The sequence below is a fragment of the Gymnodraco acuticeps genome, unplaced genomic scaffold (assembly GCF_902827175.1).
Source record: "Gymnodraco acuticeps unplaced genomic scaffold, fGymAcu1.1, whole genome shotgun sequence".
Classification (NCBI taxonomy): domain Eukaryota; kingdom Metazoa; phylum Chordata; class Actinopteri; order Perciformes; family Bathydraconidae; genus Gymnodraco; species Gymnodraco acuticeps.
This window is the reverse complement of record NW_022992052.1, coordinates 46,603-66,505: the sequence shown is the minus strand read 5'-3', so window position 1 is coordinate 66,505 and position 19,903 is coordinate 46,603. Positions and strand designations below refer to the sequence as shown.

Here is a 19,903-nt window from a genome sequence, read left to right as displayed (position 1 = left end):
AAATGCTTTGAGCCCATTTACAAATGACAACATATCTGGAAGACATGACGAAGCATTAGTAAATAACTCCTCAGTAAAGTTTAAATAAGCTGTTTTCTCCCGGTCATTAACCATTGTTCTCCATTTCAACTTCTTCCCTTGTGATATCCTGATCATTTGTAAGAGCAGTGAAACTTAAGTTAAGAAGTACATATATATTTGAGAATCTGTTTCACTGAGATGTGACTGATGTGCTACAGGTGCTGGCTGCATGTGACTGTTTTCTATCTCATTTAACATGCCATTGATGATAGTAACTTGCTCGATGAATGGACTTGTGAAAGTGAAACTGCTATGCTGTGTAAGAAAAAATAAATGAATTTTCCCTTTTTGTCAGTCATACGAGTTTAAAATTAGGTGTTTGAAGCAACGGAGAAGAGACCTCACTAAAATGTCTAGAAATCCTCAACTCTTGTATTTTTTATACTTTACATATGTGTCTGAGTGTGTCTATTTATAAAACATATCTAATAAATGGAATGGGAACTCTGGGCGCTGCTGTCTGTTCTTCAATCTGTCCAATATGAGACATGTCTTTCATTTTCAGATCAGTACCTACGTGCTATGAACAGGACAATGTCACAGGATGATATGAAATGAAGATGTTTGATTTGTTGATGCCAAGCGAAAGCTAATGTGCACGTGTTGCAAAGATGAAAACCATTTACTGATTAAATGTTTTATCAACTCACGGACAAAGGTAACCAATCGTAATTGAGTATGGTTTAAAGATAAACAAAGACACTCTTATATTTGAAAGATATGCTTGATTGTAGTTATATCCGTTTTACAAGTAAATGTCCAAAGTTGACATGAAATATCACCAGATCACTTAACGACCTGGAAGCAGAAAAGGAGTGAGTCCAGATGACATAAAGGATATATTCAAACCCTCAAAGTAAAGAAATGGCTTTAGGTTTTGAGAAAAAGAACGGACAAACGAAGCTCAGCGTAAGTTCAACCAGGAAGACCATCTTTACTCTTCATTTACTATTCCCATGTAACTACTCTTTCCTCTCCAGGGGCGGTTCTAGGGGGGGCAGGGGGGCCCAGTGCCCCCTAACACTGACTTTGTGGCCCCCCTGAAAATGAAAAGAAAAGAAAAAAAGTTTATGATTAAACGATTTCTTGGCTGACGGAATAGGCGTAACTAACGCTATTTGTCATTCTAGTCGGACCCATTAGAGCAGGGGTCTCCAACACGTCGATCGCGAGCTACCGGTAGCTCGCAAGCCCTCGATAAGTAGCTCGCCAAGCAAATCCAAAATGTAATAATACACACAAAAAAGGGAATGTAATTAAAAGAATCTACCCTATGCATAAACAAAACCTCAATCATAGCGAACTCTATCTACTTACTACAACTCTATATCCATCTAACACCCCTCCTCCCCCACCCCCACAATGAATATCGACCAATCACGTTCTTGCAACAGTTTAAAAGGGGAGTGATTAGTAAAATATGCATAAATAAAAAGAAAGAAGGCTAACTATAGGTAAGATAAGAATACACCACTTTAAATGATTTGTTATTGGTTGTGATCATATTCTAAAGATGTTTGGATTATTGAAAAGTATACAGCCCCCTTTCATGAGTGTTGAGAGCTGTATCCAGAAATTCATGTTGTGCTCAAAGTGCACCAGATTGATGCATTTCACTTCAACATTTAAAAAAAATATTTCGCGGGGAACATGCCCCCGGACCCCCCTAGAGGAGGTGAGGTCCACCCCCAAATAATGCAGGTTAAAATAATTAAATTGCATACATTTTCTTTTAGTAAACACTGAAAACGGGTCCCACAGACCCAAACAGCACACAAAGTATAATGTTAAAATGTGCTAAATATATACACTGCAAAAAACAAAAAAAAGAGGAGTAAAAGTAGCTCACTACTTGTTTTATTTTTTGAAAGTAGCTCTCGTCCTAAAAAAGGTTGGAGACCCCTGCATTAGAGCGTAAAAACTGTAACTATAAGTATCTGAAATAAATATGTGTACTGAAACAAATACCAATAACTGTATTGCATTGTTTTCTTATGCACAATTACTTCATTCTGTCTTTGTCTTTTTCGTCCTGCATTTATTGTGCCCCCCTCAGAAAATAACTGATCCCCCCAGTCAAATTGGTCTAGAACCGCCACTGCTCCTCTCAATAAGTGATCAGGGGCGTCACTCTCCAGCTTAACCAATCACTTCGCTCTATTCCCAAGAGCCTATCATAGTGCTCCGCTAAACCTTTTAAGTCTGCTCTCTACGCGACCCTCCTCCACCCCTTTCACCTCCTGAATCTGAAACCTCCTCTGAATCCAGGCTCAAGCTCCTCCCCTTCAGACCGACCCAACTATCCATTCACCACCACCAGGGTCAAGTTAAGCCCCTCCCCTTCAGACCGATCCAACTATCCATTCACCACCACCAGGGTCAAGCTAAGCCCCTCCCCTTCAGACCGACCCAACTATCCATTCACCCACCACCAGGGTCAAACTAAGCCCCTCCCCTTCAGACCGACCCAACTATCCATTCACCACCACCAGGGTCAAGTTAAGCCCCTCCCCTTCAGACCGACCACAACTATCCATTCACCACCACCAGGGTCAAGCTAAGCCCCTCCCCTTCAGACCGACCCAACTATCCATTCACCACCACCAGGGTCAAGCTAAGCTCCTCCCCTTCAGACCGACCCAACTATCCATTCACCACCACCAGGGTCAAGCTAAGCTCCTCCCCTTCAGACCGACCCAACTACCCATTCACCACCACCAGTGTCTAGACCCCATGCAGGGGGGTTTCATCGGATCGGGTCTCCCCTGATACTCCTGCACAACAGGGCCTAATCGCCAAAATCACCATTACATTAATGTATCTCTGCAATAAATATGTATTCTTACATCAAAACCGTCTCTCCTGATTGACACGAGGTTAATAAACTCTCATCTCAGACACATGGCCGGAAACAAGTGAGCATCTGTATTCCTCCTCCAGTGAGAAAGAGGAGATGGAAACACTTTTAGAGGGGTTCAGTGGTGAGCAACTTCCCTCAGATCTACCACAAAACCTCAATACACAGCCTGAGTAGCTGTATATTTCCTAGAAGTATTTAACATTTTAAGAGTGTGTTACGTTCTACGAGACTTGGGACTACAGAGTTAATGTTCTTTATTTAATTGAGCGTTTAACATTTTAGGATGAAGTGCAGCTCTGTCAAACAGTGAGCACATATATTCTGTTTTCTTATTTCCAGGATTTGCTTTGTCTTCCAGTTTGCTGTCACTGAGCCTGTTCTTGATTTATGATCTGTCTCTTATTTCTATCTGTGACCTAGAGATTAAATGCCTTTTTATAATCTGTTCTTCTAGCTTTGAGTGTATTCTCTTCAAATGGTCTTTCTTCACATTGTGTTAAAGTTGTCACAGTGAGAGGGGGCAGCTGACATTGGGGATCTTTTCTGGGCTCAGCTCTTGGCTTTGGAGGGTTTTGGCATTCTGGATTAAAGGGGGTTAAAAATGAGGGCTCTCCTTTGAACATTAATTATAACTGGCTATCTGCCTAATTCTTCTCTACATGCATTTTTCTTTGTGTTTTTCTGTAAAAGCGTAAAATATGTCTGCAGGATTCTGCCTGATGTTTGTTCCAGCAGGTACAGCTATGAAGACTGAGTGGAGCTAATACTTCACTACCATACAGCTTAAATGGCTGGATAACGATACCAAGTATTAATTGGAATTTGTAAATTACAAGATATTTTCTTTTGATTGCATTCGGCGCCCTTCAAGCATTTTTCCTTCAATGCATCCAGTGCCATGATGAAACTTCCTGATGTTGTTCATTTTAAACCAAGGTACGTATAGCTCATATATTCAAGTATGGTTGATATGGATCACCGGGGTCTCTATCTTTCTGTCAGCCCCTCTCAGACAAAACTAAAATGGCATACATAAGCATAAAAACAGAGTTCAAAATAAAAAAGGGCAGGTCAGTCTGGCTCTGAGGCCGACTTTGACTAGAGTTCAGATTTCATAAATGTATTGGAGATTTAGGGAATATTTAAAGAGCATTGGTGCAAACAATTTAATAATTGTTCACACTAAAGTACCTACTTGAAGTAAATATGGAAAATATAAATAAATTAAGTGTTTTTGTAATAAAAAAAAGTGTGTGTGTGTGTGTGTGTGTGTGTGTGTGGTCTAGCATTACTATACTTGTGGGGACCTAAATCTGTTTACACAGTCACGTGTGGGGACTCGTCTCCCTTATGGGGACAAATTGGAGGTCCCCATGAGGGGAGTCATACATTTTAGGGTGAAGACTTGGTTAGGGTTAGGCATGTGTTGGTTATGGTTAAGGTTAGGATAAGTCTCCAGGAAATGCATGTAGGTCAATGTAATGTCCCCTGAAGTGATGTATACATGGTATATGTGTGTGTGTGTGCGCATGTTTGTGAGGGATGGAGCCTCAGATTCTGTCACTGTTGTATTCTCTGACCTCCATCAGTCCTACATCCTTGCGTGCACCACCTTCGATTTCACAATCAATACATCTTTGAACTTCCTCAGGCTGTGTGTGTGTGTGTGTGTGTGTGTGTGTGTGTGTGTGTGTGTGTGTGTGTGTGTGTGTGTGTGTGTGCCAAATGTAGGCCATGCCAGTGAAAGACTGCTGGGCTCAGCATCCTTTGTAATGGATACTATCGCCACCCTGCAAACACTCTGCACAATGAAAGTAGATGATAAAACCCAGCAACATTTTCAATACACTTGTGATTAAAATCTGTCCTACAAAACAATACCCATGGTATGGTTTCAGTCTCACTTAAGAAAAACGTGCCAATTGTGTGACAGGACTCTGCATCCACAGCACTACTTCCTGCAAGTTATGCTTCATTCCTATAGGGACTTATCCCAGCATACTCTGTTGTTAATCAATACCCCATTGTTATGTACACTTCACAACATTATGATTTAAGCTGTACAAAACTGAACCTGCTTCTAAAACCTCTTTCAATATGAATGTCAGTCTTTTCTGCCATCTGCAAAGACACACTGGTGAAGCATCAGTAATGTGTCCTCTGAAAGAACATTATCATCACTCACACACATCACACATAATCCTCTTTACCGCAGATCTTATATAACCTGAGAGGAGCATCGGAGCTGTGGACCACCTGAGGTCACATGTGAGGTGACCGCTATGATGTCTAGTCCATATGTTACTATCAAATGACTATCTGACAAACCTGAGTTATAATGCTAAAGACCACCAGAGGGCAGCTTGTTCAAGGCAATGACCTGAGGAAACTGCAGCTGGTAATAGAAACAAGACTATTTATTTCAATTATTCAGACATAAACTATTATGTTTACACATATACACTATTGTGATTAACTTGATGTGAAGCAATTGTTCCTAAATTAAAACCAAATAACACACTGGAGACAAATAACCATTAACACCACAGACTAGAAGAAGAAGAAGCCTTGTGCTGAGCTATTGGATAGAGGAGGAATAAATAAATAATGTAATTGTGTCTGACAGTTGTACGGCTAAGGCTTAAGATCTGGCAGCTCATCATGTAGAATTGCTATGATCAAATACAGATTCCATACGGCACAATAAGGACATTATAAAACACCATTTATTTTGGGGCTTCGATATTTTTAGCATGGAGACCTTCACGTGCCATTAAGCAACGCTGAAACTAAGACTATTAGGTCATGTGCACAATCAGTATTACTATCACTGTTCGAAATGGGGGGGGAGCCAGGGCGAGCTTGGCTCCCCTAAAGAGGGGGAGAGCTCCCCTGAAGGCCGACTTTGAGATAAATAGAGGGAGCCCAAAAAAATCGTGCATATACACAGATTAGAAATGTTGAGTTTCTGTAAATAAAGGTTCTTGAAATAAATAATAGTTATTGTTCATTACAGTTTCTGAATATTTGTTTTATATTTGTGAATATTTCTGTACTTGGCGGCGCTGCATTCTTTACGCTACTTACGTTGCTATGGAGACGGTGGCGATGCCGGCGCGGTATTTGACATTTTCATGTTGATATTTTTTTAACTCTGGCTTTGTAATAAAAAATATGGTGAAACGAAAACAACCAAGCCTCGCAGCTTTTGGATTCAAAAGCAAAGGAGTCTAAAAATGACAACGTGAATGGAACAACTTTTAGTTGGCCGGCTGTAAGTGGCGTTAGGGTTGAGTTTGACAGCTCCACACAGCGGGCCCTGAAAAATAAAAATAGGGCTCCCCGGAAAGCAAATGGGTAATTTCGAACACTGATTACTATACATTACTACAACACTCAAATTCAACTTGCAAACAAATTAGACCCTTCCTAACTGTCAATGCTGCAAAGTCATACCTGCACTGTTTGATTCTATCCCATATTGAATACTGCTTTACAAACTGGTCGTTTGCTTGTGCCACAACCCTGAAACCAATTGTCAGGTTTGGGGAAAATAGGACTGTAGTTAAAAAATACAAAAAAAGGTTCGTTAACAAAAAGCGAGCTTTATTATAAAAAGCCGAAGGCATGAAAAAAACAAGAAACTAATTAACAGAAACAAAACCGGGGAGCACGACAGACAGGAACAAACTTACATACGGGAACAGGCAGGAGACACGGACAAGCATGGGTGACAGTGACATGAAATGACGACGAACAGACATGGAGCAAAGGGGAAGACAAGACTAAATACACAGAAGGGTAATCACAGGACAAGACACAGCTGGGCAGGGGAGGAGAAACACAAGGGCAACAGTTGAACACACTCAGACAATTAGACACACCAGGGAAACTAACGACAGGGAGGAAAAACACAGGGAGAGGGACCAGACGTTATACAAAGAGGAAAACATTTCAAAACAAAGGTGGAAAACATACATCCAAAACCATGACACCAATAGAACAGCTGTACAAGAGAGCTATCAAGGTGTTTGACAGAAAGCCAAATTCATACCACCACTGTACCATCCTTGAAAAACACGCTGCACTAGGTCAGAAACCAGAGGAGACAGTGAAGTTTACTGCAGACGGACCACTTTGGGACAAAATGTCCTCTCCATTAAAGGCAGCTCGTTGTGGAATAGCCTCCCAACTGAGATACGGGATTGTCCCACTCTCAATAGCTTCAAAGGTCAACTCAAAGAATGGATGAGAAACAAACAGATGTGCAATCACCGCTAAATGCACTTTAATACAGGGGTATCTCCTCTTGCACTTTGGGTAGCTCTTGTATCTTCTCTTGCACTTTATATGTCTTTGCTGCTATATTTTACTGCCATGTGGTAAATACTTGTGCTGCTCTTGCTCTTTTGCACCTTTTGCATATCATGTATTTTGTTTTTGCTATGTTTGTAAAATGTAATTTTCTTAAATGTTTTGTGTGGGACTGCGGATGGAAATGAGCTCAAAGCTAAATCTGGCACTGTTACGCTTGACACATTTTAAGTTTTAAGTGTTCATTACATTGTCCCTGCTAAATAAACTATTAAATAAACAAGACAATGAAGCCGTCCATAAACAGTTCAATGTGTACCAGGCTTCTCCATTGAATAAAGTAGAATATAGAGAGAAATCACCCTCTTCCGTAAATAAGGAAGGAAACCCCCACGACTTTACGGTGACGTCCCTTTCGAAAACAGCAAGCGAGATATACTATGATATTTTCTTTACTGCATCCTTTTTAATAATGTAAAAACAAAACAAACAAAGGCTATGACACCACTGTTGTGCAACAAAACGTATATGCTATTATTATTATTATTATTATTATTACTACTAGCTGCTACTTCTCAGGTTGTCCATTCCAACGAGGATATGTACGTGTTGCTTACCAGAAGTAAAACACAGGATGAGACTTGTTATTGTCAATGAGTCCTTCCACTGGGTGTGAGAAATTGTTCGACTTTTTTATTGCCCAGTAAACAAATGACTATCCTGAGTATTTACACTATGAACAAGAAGCTGTTGGTGATTTCAACACAGAAACAAAAGCTGTGAGCAAGGGCAAAACAATGTCTTTCAGTGTCTCTGTATGTAGCACCACTTATACCAAAGCAAATTCCTCGAACCTACTTGGTAAATAAAATTGATTCTGTACATTTTATGTCATTTTTAACATGCCTGTTTCTATCTAAAAGTGTGATATATTTTTTGTTTACTCCGATCTTTCAACTGTGATTCACACTCCCGTCCAGTAGGTGGCGCTGATGCACCTCTAAGCTGTTTTTCAAACGCCTTTAAGATAAGAAATGGAACCGGAAGTGGTTGCAACTGCTCGGCTGGGCTGAGCATAGCAGTTGTGTTATGATTTCTCTTAATGCGTTATTACTAATGGATGGAGGCCTTTTTACATATGAAGTACGCATGGATAAACGGGGCTGTGTGGACTGTGCTTCCCCTTGTCGGATGTGACTTCTAAAGGTGGGATAAACTAACTGACAGCTCCTCTGGGAGGCTATGATAGCAGCTAACCAGACAGAGCTAGCATAGTGTTAGCATAAACAAGCTAACTCGATACAACCGATGTCAAGTGCCCTGAAATTCGTCATTAAAGATAATAATAATAAGCTTTATGTGTGTAGAACATACACCAGATGCAGCTCAAAGTGCTTTTACAAGGCACATATCACAATTAAAATCTCAAGAGTTTCACATCATGCCAGACGTTAACACCTATTATCATATGCAGCAAAACAACATGATATAACAGTGTAACACTTTACACAGCAGGTAAAAGGTATGATAATATAAGTCAAAACCTATAAAATACCCAAAACAATTCAGTATGAATACCACGTATATAAATTGACCTGACGAGAGTCGTGTCAAATGATCATATAATCATTTAACATCATCATATATTTACTTCCTTTGAGTGCCTTTTACTCTGTTCAATTGTATTTGTATTTGTGTGAAACATAGACAATGGACATGTCAGAAGGGTAAAAGGTGGATTTGCAAATGGATGAGGACTGGAAGGTTTAATGGTGGGAATGTTTAGATAATGTCTAAGATAATTAATGGGTAGGATTACTGCTTTCTTTCTTCTATGATGGGACTGTTAGCTGTCTGCAGAACCTCTGTATCCTCTTGTGGCTCTGTTTTAGTTATATTTGGACTATCTTTATTACTTTTTAAATATAACAAACTTGGTTATGAATAATTGATCAGTTTCTCTTAAGGGAATTCATATTTCCACCACAACTAGCTAATGAGTAGGAGTTTTAAGTTAGCCAGTTAGCATGGTTCAGGCTGGTAAACACAAAAGCCACATTAGCTAACGCCAAACAAGTTAAGCAGCACTATTTCAATCCGCATGTTGTGTAAAGGTGTTTAAGTGTATTACTAGGCATGATTATAAAAAAATAAAAAAACACCTACTCACTGAAGCTAACTGTGAGATTGCCATCATTTTGGAAAAAGGCTTTTCTCAAGTGACAAAGCAAACTTGACACATTTGACATCCGACTGCGATTAGCTTAGCATTAGCTACAGTTAGCACCAGTCCAAGAAGCTTTTTGTTCTTACGTTCACTGGCCTCTTACAAAATGGGAACTAATATATATGAATGTGACGGTATGTTGCTTGTCACCAGAGGTGGGAAGTAACTAAGTACATTTACTCAAGTACTGTACTTAAGTACACTTTTGAGATATTTGTAGTTTACTTGAGTATTTCCATGTTATGCTACTTTGTACTTCTACTCCACTATAATTCAGAGGTAAATCGTGTACTTTTACTCCACTACATGTATTTAATCCCTTTAGTTACTTTACAGATGTGGATGAATGATGTGAAATATAACCAAGTGTTAAATCAGACTTTAGTTCCACCTGGAGTAAATCCACCAGCTACCCTGCAGTATACAAAGTCATTCAAACTAGCTGCACCTTTACCAGCTTTGAGAACACTTTCATGATCAATCATTATAAAACATATCATATATATTATTCTGAAATGGACCAATCTGCACAACGACTACTTTTACTGTCGCTACTTTCACTATATTTTGATGAGAATACTTTTCTACTTTTACTTGAGGAACATTTTGAATGCAGGACTTTTACTGTAACAGAGTATTCCTACACTCTGGTACTTCTACTTTTACTCAAGTACAAGATCTGAGTACTTCTACTTTTACTCAAGTACAAGACCTGAGTACTTCTACTTTTACTCAAGTACAAGACCTGAGTACTTCTACTTTTACTCAAGTACAAGACCTGAGTACTTCTACTTTTACTCAAGTACAAGATCTGAGTACTTCTACTTTTACTGAAGTACACGATCTGAGTACTTTTACTCAAGTACACGATCTGAGTACTTCTACTTTTACTCAAGTACACGATCTGAGTACTTCTACACAAGATCTGAGTACTTCTACTTTTACTCAAGTACACGATCTGAGTACTTCTACTTTTACTCAAGTACAAGATCTGAGTACTTCTACTTTTACTGAAGTACACGATCTGAGTACTTTTACTCAAGTACACGATCTGAGTACTTCTACTTTTACTCAAGTACAAGATCTGAGTACTTCTACTTTTACTCAAGTACAATATCTGAGTACTTCTACTTTTACTGAAGTACACGATCTGAGTACTTTTACTCAAGTACACGATCTGAGTACTTCTACTTTTACTCAAGTACAAGATCTGAGTACTTCTACTTTTACTGAAGTACACGATCTGAGTACTTTTACTCAAGTACACGATCTGAGTACTTCTACTTTTACTCAAGTACACGATCTGAGTACTTCTACACAAGATCTGAGTACTTCTACTTTTACTCAAGTACAAGATCTGAGTACTTCTACTTTTACTCAAGTACAAGATCTGAGTACTTCTACTTTTACTCAAGTACAAGATCTGAGTACTTCTACTTTTACTCAAGTACAAGATCTGAGTACTTCTACTTTTACTCAAGTACACGATCTGAGTACTTCTACACAAGATCTGAGTACTTCTACTTTTACTCAAGTACAAGATCTGAGTACTTCTACTTTTACTCAAGTACAAGATCTGAGTACTTCTACTTTTACTCAAGTACAAGATCTGAGTACTTCTACTTTTACTCAAGTACAAGATCTGAGTACTTCTACTTTTACTCAAGTACACGATCTGAGTACTTCTACTTTTACTCAAGTACAAGATCTGAGTACTTCTACTTTTACTCAAGTACAAGATCTGAGTAGTTTTACTCAAGTACAAGATCTGAGTACTTCTCCCACCTCTGCTTGTCAGTAGGTGTTTCTTGTATGCTTACGTTAGATAAAGTAACTAAAGTATTTGAAGCAGGCTAATATATGACCAAGGGACAGGATTGTTTTGCCCTTGCTCACAGCTTTTGTTTCTGTGTTGAAATCACCAACAGCTTCTTGTTCACAGTGTAAATACTCAGGATAGTCATTTGTTTACTGGGCAATAAAAAAGTCGAAACATGTCTCGCACCCAGTGGAAGGACTCATTGACAATAACAAGTCTCATCCTGTGTTTTACTTCTGGTAAGCAACACAAAACTACTGTATGCTTTTTAAAAGGACTGTCAATGTGTTTTAAAATGTGAGGCTATGTATTATACAATTTTATATCCAAGAAGACAATCATTTAGCGTTTCACTGTGTTGTAGTGACGGGAGTTGCGAGTGAAAAAAAAAGGATGATTCCAATCAAAGCAACAGAATTTGTTAATGGACTGCATTTTGTATAGGTTTGTTGTAAACTTTCTGATTATGGCCGAGTGGCTGCAATTTAAGGTTACGTGTGTTTCCTACTTTGACATGTTGACAGGTGAATCAGGGATTTACCTGTAAGCCCTTCAGTAAATGTACAACCTGCTCTTCACGTCAGCCCTTTGTAAGCCTTTAACCAATGCATCTGTTAAAGATTAGCCTCCTGATGACTTCACAACATCATCAGATTTCGTTGTTGTTCAGATTGAATGAAGCTACTCAAGAGCCACAGAATTATCTGTACCATTTTCAAGTAAAATCAGAGGTGCACCTTTAACAGAAAATCGTCTTAAATGTGTGAACATTTTCAGACCTCATTATATGATCCAGGGATTTTGGAACTGAACCCATAGTGTCATTTAGAGTGAATCTATGAGTGTGTACAACATGATGTCCAAACAGTTTTCGGATCCAAATGACCCCGGGCAGAATGAAAAGCTTTCCTTTATAGAAAGGAGGAGGCATGATATTGTTGTGTAGGGTTATGAAAATGAGTTCAACAGTGAATTAAATGAAAAAGTTGTCGAGAAAGAGAGAAGGAAACCCCGACTCCTTTCTCACATCTGTACAGGAGGGCTCAGATTTGTACAGAAATGACTCCAAAATCAAAGTGATTGTTGAATGAAATAGTCCTACATGCTTGGAACACTGTTGTGCTCCATCAATAAACATCTGAGCTTGCAACCTCTAGCCTGATTAATATCATTACACTATAAACAATTTTTTTGCCACCTGCACAATGTAACCGTGTTATTTCACTCCAATCAGGTACTGGCACTTTTCCTGCCTTGAGGCCGAGTGAATAATCGAGGAGAGGAGATGGAAAAGATGACTGCTCTCCACTTGTCATCGGCTACGACTTCAAGACTCTCCGAGAGGGACTGAAAGGAACAGAAAGCTATCCTCTGGAAGACAGGGTGAGACACAGAGAAGCATCCACAGCGACCAACCACTTGAAGCACAGAGGAGATGGCTTTCCTGGACAACCCGGCCATCATCCTGGCGCACATCAGACAGTCTCATGTGACCAGTGACGACACAGGCATGTGTGAGATGGTACTGATAGACCAGGATGTGGATCTGGAGAAGTGCCAACTGGCTCTGGTGCCGGGAACCAGCTGTGGGTCAACAGGGTCCGAATCACTGAGCGAGGGGGGGAGCAGCGTGGCAGAAAACCACGGCTGTGACCTCTCTCAGTCCATGGACATCACCTCCAGCTGGGACTTTGGCATCCGCCGGCGCTCTAACACAGGTAAGATCATCTGACTGTGGCTGGCAAGGCAAGGTTATTTATAGCACCTTTCAACACAAGGCAATTCAAAGTGCTTTACAAACATGAAAAACATTAAGAGGATTAAGAAACATATTATAAAATGGCATTTAAAAACACTCATTTCAAAGCAAAGATAATGGAGTGCCTCAGTGACCCTAAAACCAGGAAGTAAACTCCTTCCGGTTCCTTCGACAAAAAGCAATGCAATCTCTCCATAGGGTTTTGGAAAATAGCTGGAAATCAGGTCTGTGGTTGAGAGACATTGAAGAGACGGATCACGTTTTGTTCAGCCGGATAATCTCCACATGTCTATCCTACTTTTATCATTTTTGAATCGTAAATCTAGTCGCCAGAAGCAAAATGCTAACGTTATGCTATAAAGGAACTACAGCTGGGTCGCTGCTTCAACGTCACGCCGACTTAAGATCCATATTCAAACATACAGACTCTAAATGGTACGAGTTGAAGCGTTTGTTTGAACAGTCTGCAGGAGGCAGGCACTTGCTTTCAAGCAGAACAGAAACTAACTTAGAGGAGTGTTCACGTGTTCGGCGTAATGACGTAAAACGCCCTCGACAGCTTCTGTAGTCCTATTCAGCCACTTGGTAACAACCATCGTTTTTCAGACACGTAAACTCTTCAGGAATCACCAGTGGGGTCACAGCTGATGGATTTACTGTCGTAGAACAAAACGTGATCAGTCTCTTCAATGTGTCTCAACCACAGACCTTATTTCCAGATATTTCCCAACATCCTATGGAGAGATTGCTTTTTATCGAAGGAACCGAAAGTGGTAAAATGCTAACTTACTTCCGGGTTTTAGGACGCGTCACTGTGGCACTCAGAACATGAATTAAAGTCACAGTGCAGTGTGAGATACACACATCTGAAATGTTTAGCTCTGACTCTCAATCATTGCTAACTTTTTAGCAGAAAGTTTTCTTTAACCTCACTTTCTTTCTACTTTCTTTTTTAACTCGTCCTTTAGTTCTTTCAAGTGTTTCACGCTAAACGAACGCCCCTTTGGAAAATTCGACCCCATGGTACCTTTTAGTATCGCCAAAACTATTCCTCTTTTTTAAAATGCACATTAGTTAAGTTTACCTTGTCTTTCCAGGAGTTGTTTTGGTCAGCAGTGCAGGCTCTCTGTCTCGCACCCCCCTGCACCCCCCCGCACCCCCCCCTGTAATCACCACAGGGACAGAAAGCCTGCTCTGCTCTTCTTTGTTTGAGGGTGTTTGTGTGTCTAATCTGGGCCAGTGGTTTAGTGAGGCCGCTCATGTCAAATTGTGTGCTAATGAAGGTTGTGGAAGCACAAGTGGAACGCATGGGGTTAGATGGTAGTTCACTGTGTGGATTACATTAATCGCTATGAGGTGAGTCGCACAGATCACATGATAAATGACATTGCATTTACCTGATGCTTTTATCCAATGCAACGTACAACAACGCGCAATAAACCATAATGATTCAAACTAAGGACAACAAGAGAAGTGCAGATGTATTCACTTCAAACAAGCAAAACAATTGTAAGTTTGGGTCATACGTTTTTAGTTAAACTCTGAGGGTAGGTCATTTTGGAGAAACCAGCTCGAGTGTGCTAGAATTTGAAAATACACAACCGGAAGAAATCTGCCACTTCCTCACAGAGCCCCTCCTCCAACACACAGGAACGCGCACATGACCAATGAGGGCACGAGGTAAGTTTGTGCCCAGATGGAAGGCTGACAGGCAGGTAGGCCTTCCACAAATGACATTTCTTTATGTATTTATTGTCAAAGCATTTAATATATTCATTGCTATCGGGATGTTAAGAGCATTCCATGGAATATAACAAAAAGTGTTTCTGAAATAAATGACATCCCCCACCTTTAAGTGATACCTTTGACCAGTGGGTTTTCATTTTGTGATGGAAGATGTGTAGATTCTCTGCTTTCCTGATATCAGTGTGTGGCTCGTTCCTTGGAGCCAGGATAGCAAATAAAATGACCCTTTTGATGCGAGTATATCAAGCAGTCAATGACACATAGGTATTCCTTATTATGCCATCAAGTAGACAATCACTGCATATTTTTCTAAACTAGACACAGGGTCGACACCATCAGTAATTGGTTACTCCTGCATCACCTGACGTAAAACTCCTTTAGTAGAGGCGTGCGATGACTTACGAGCAAAGAACTCTGAACAGTTTTCCCCAACAACGCTTACATTGCTTCTAGGTAGTGATATGAACATTTCCTCGATTTAAACATGTGGTTGGAGCTCTTGGTCACTTTGTGCTTGTCCAAAACTATTAAACAATCACTTTTTATTTACCTAATATCAGAAATGATCAATTTGGACATCATACAAGTACGACACCTTCTGTCCTTTGACCGTGAAGGCCAAGTTCTAAGCTTTATCTTTACCTGTTTTAGAAAAAGACGTTTGCTAAGCAGCTTACCTCTCTCAGTCAGATGTATCATCACAGGGGAATATTCTGTGTTGCTTCTATGAGAGCTCATTGCTGCTTTTATCACAGTTTCTTGGTTGCGAGACTCGAGCTTTGGGCGGGTTTATCTGCATTGGTTATCTTCTCAATTTTCCAAGAGGACTTTCTCAGTTTCTGGTAATAACTTCTTCAACCGGATATCTGTCTCATATAAAGTGTTCCCCAAGGTTCAGTTTTAAGTCATTTTGAAGGTGTCTCTTATCTCCTAATGTCTCAAATCTCCTCAATACTTCATGGTTACAAGTCCAACAAATTGCTGCTGTCTTCTTTTGACCAAGTGCTCCAAAGATTTCTTTTTAAAACTGGCTTTCCATCCAAATCAGAATCCATTTCAATATGATTGGTATCATGATCAGGGCTTCAGAGCTTCTGCAGTGTGACGTCCTCAGTTTTGGGTCTCTTGGCGGTTCGATACAGGTAGGGCAGTGGTTCTCAAACCTTTTTCAATAATGTACCCCCTTTAAAAAAAATTCAGCCAAGCACCCCCTGCTCAGCGCAAAAACAATTTGTTAGGGACAAAATGCCTATATAAAGAGGTACTGCACCATCAGTGTCTGATTCATTAAAACAACAACCTTGTAACTGAGAAACACTTAAATGCTACATTTCAAATGTTTACAATCCATCACTAAATTCATGGCAACCCAATTTTAACATCATGCAATAACACTAAGACGACATTAGCTGCATTGAACTGATCTTTTTAATAAGTTGTACCTACAATTTAGTGAAACATGGGCTTGAGCTTCACTGAGGATCTTTGTCATTCTGACAGGGAGGCAAACTGCATTTCCAAACATTTGGACTACCTTTGTTGTAAATGTATTATCTTTTCAATTTACACACGGCATCTACGGCACGTCTGTCCGTCCTGGGAGAGGGATCCCTCCTCTGTTGCTCTCCCTGAGGTTTCTCCCATGTTCCCTTTAAACTGTGGGTTTTCTCTGGAAGTGTTTCCTTGTACGATGTGAGGGTCTAAGGACAGAGGGTCTAAGGACAGAGGGTGTCGTATTGTCATACTGATATTCTGTACACACTGTGAAGTCCACTGAGACAAATGTAACATTTGTGATATTGGGCTATATAAATAAACATTGATTGATTGATATATTACACTTCACGTTTTGAAATATGTGTAATTGTTAATATAAAACCCACACTGCTCAAACTTTTCCTAAAATTGGTATAATTGGTATATTTATTTATTTTGGGGCGTGGGGAATGAAGAGAAAAATATATATGAGCATGGGATTTTGACCCCTCATATAAACATATGCGTAATGCTATACTTTGCGGCCACACGCCGTTGCCAAGCAACGCTTATTGTTTAGGTCCTTTGATAAGCAGGCAGTCATATCATTAGCTAGAACTAGCTAGATCTGATAGATTTGGACATAAACGCGAGTGAAGTCTAACCGGACGCGAGAGAGATCAGATCAGCTGCTGCTGACGGAGAACACGCAGCTCTGCATGATCACAGCTCCCCCGCTGTGACGGACCGTTGAGTGGAGCAAAATACACTAAGAGTTAGACCGAACACACTTAGCTAGTTTATCTACTCTGGAACTAGCTAAACTAGTTATAAATATATTTATTCTTTACTGTCGGGTCACTTATTACAGGTTCAGCGAGCTGCACGAGACTGACGGGCTGTCAGGAGAGGGAGAGGAAAAGAGAGCACCCCGTTTATTTTCCCCATTTTATTATCCAGAATTACTGTAAACTTTTGAATAAAGTAGTTCATCTACTATTAGTAGTTTTTTTAAATACATTAATTATGTGTTTTTTTCATTAACATAAATTAAATCTCACGTACCCCCTGCAGTACTCCAACGTACCCCTAGGGGTCCGCGTACCCCCATTTGATACCACTGAGGTAGGGGACTGCATTTGGGATTTGGGCGACACAAATTCCTGAATTTGTCCAAAACATCTCCTGTAATTTGCATAATCCACATGTTAATAATACAAATAATAATCCTTATATTTGTTATAGCGCTTTTTCAATGACTCTCAAAGCGCTCCTTACAAATACACATTCATATCAGACATCAATCAATCAATCAATGTTTATTTATATAGCCCAATATCACAAATGTTACATTTGTCTCAGTGGACTTTACAGTTTGTACAAAATATCAGTATGACAATACGAAACCCTCTGTCCTTAGACCCTCTGTCCTTAGACCCTCACATCGTACAAGGAAACACTTCCAAAGAAAACCCACAGTTTAAAGGGGAACATGGGAGAAACCTCAGGGAGAGCAACAGAGGAGGGATCCCTCTCCCAGGATGGACAGACGTGCAATAGATGCCGTGTGTAAATTGAAAAGATAATACATTTGCAACATCCAAATGTTTGGAAATGCATGTGTATTTAATAGGAAAATGAATCCACGAGGATATCCATCCAGGACCTATGATCCAGGACCACAGCCACGACTCAAGATCCAGGACAGAGGAGCGCAGGATCATCCATGACTCCGGATCCCGGCGTATATAGACACCAAAAAGAAAGACATTTGGGGAAGCTGGGTTAATCGGAACATGAGAGTACACAGGTATAGACAGAGAGAAGGAAGAAGTAAGATGTCCCCCGACAAACTAAGCCTATATCAGCAAAACTAGGGGCTGAATCTAATCAGCCCTAACTATAAGCTTTATCAAAAAGGAAGGTCTTAAGCGCACTCTTAAAAACGGATAGGGTGTCTGCCGCCCGAACACAAACTGGAAGCTGATTCCACAAATGTGGAGCTTGATAAGAAAAGGCTCTGGCTCCCATTGTACTTTTAGAGACTCTAGGAACAACCAACAACCCTGCATTCTTGGAACGCAATGCCCTAGTAGGACAGTAGGGTATAATGAGTTCTTTGAGGTAAGATGGCGCCTGCCCATTAAGGGCTTTGTAGGCGAGAAGAAGAATTTTAAATTATATCCTGTGTTCTATAGGGAGCCAGTGTAAGGCAGCCAGAACAGGAGTAATGTGGTCCCTTTTCCTAACTCTGGTTAGTACACGAGCTGCAGCATTTTGAATCAGCTGAAGCGACTTGACTGACTTCTTGGTACACCCTGATAATAAAGAGTTACAATAATCCAGCCTTGAAGTAACAAATGCATGGACTAGTTTCTCTGCATCGTTTTGAGGCAAGATATGCCTGATTTTTGCAATGTTACGTAGATGGAAGTAGGCGGTCCTTGAAATTGATTTTATGTGGGCGTTAAAGGATAAATCCTGATCAAATATAACACCAAGATTCCTTACAGTCTCACTGGAGGCCAAATTAATGCCATCCATAGTTAGTATATCCTTAGATAATTTGTTTCGTAGATTCTTCGGGCCAAGTACAATAACTTCAGTTTTGGTCGTGTTTAACATCAAAAAGTTTAAGGTCATCCACGTTTTTAAGTCCTTAAGGCAGTCTTGAATTTTATTTAGATGATTAATTTCATCAGGCTTGATTGATAAATATAGTTGAGTATCATCCGCATAACAATGAAAGTTTACAGAATGATTCCTTATAATATTGCCTAACGGAAGCATATATAATGTGAACAAAATAGGTCCGAGCACTGAGCCCTGTGGCACTCCATGGCTAACTTTGGTTTGCGTGGAAGATTCATCATTGACACGTACAAACTGAGAGCGTTCAGATAGATAGGACCTAAACCAGTCTAAAGCAGGTCCCTGTATGCCAACTAAGTGCTCTAGTCTTTGCAATAGGATATCATGGTCGATAGTATCAAATGCAGCACTGAGATCGAGCAAAACAAGAATAGAGACACGTCCCTTGTCAGAGGCTATTAGAATGTCATTTGTGACTTTAACCAGAGCTGTCTCTGTGCTATGATGTGTTCTAAAGCCAGACTGAAAATCTTCAAATAAATCATTGTTTTTTAAGTAATCACACAACTGTTTTGCGACCGCTTTCTCAAGAATTTTTGAGAGGAACGGAAGATTGGAAATAGGTCTATAATTGGCTAAAACCTCTGGATCGAGGTTGTGCTTTTTAAGAAGCGGTTTTATCACTGCTAACATACATGTAATGGTCATGTACTGTGGACAATACCCACAGGAGCAAATTCAGGTGAAGTGTCTTACCCAAGGACACAACAGCTTTACAGACGCAGCGGTGGCGGGTTTCGCCCCCTTGATCTGATAATCAATGCACAGCGCACTGCGCCACACCGCCCATCTTCACACCTCAAAGTCATCAAGGCGCTTTACAAGTACACATTGATATCAGACATGTACTGTGGACAATACCCACAGGAGCAAATTCGGGTGAAGTGTCTTGCCCAAGGACACAACGGCCTGACGCAGCGGAGGCGGGTTTCGAACTGGAGATCCCCAACGCCCCCTTGATCTGATGAT

The 19,903-nt window shown here is 40.2% G+C and overlaps 1 protein-coding gene across 2 annotated transcripts in view; it reads left to right on the top strand.

The window, feature by feature from the left end:
* Positions 1-8,297: 8,297 nt before the first annotated feature.
* mapkap1 (MAPK associated protein 1) overlaps positions 8,298-19,903 on the top strand; it is a 33,949-nt gene continuing 22,343 nt past the window's right edge. For both annotated transcript variants that reach the window (XM_034202023.1, XM_034202022.1), the window contains exons 1-2: positions 8,298-8,461; positions 12,536-13,019. In XM_034202023.1, the coding sequence (XP_034057914.1) occupies positions 12,737-13,019 (283 nt within the window). In that variant the 5' untranslated portion in view covers positions 8,298-8,461; positions 12,536-12,736. The remainder of the gene's footprint in view (positions 8,462-12,535; positions 13,020-19,903) is intronic.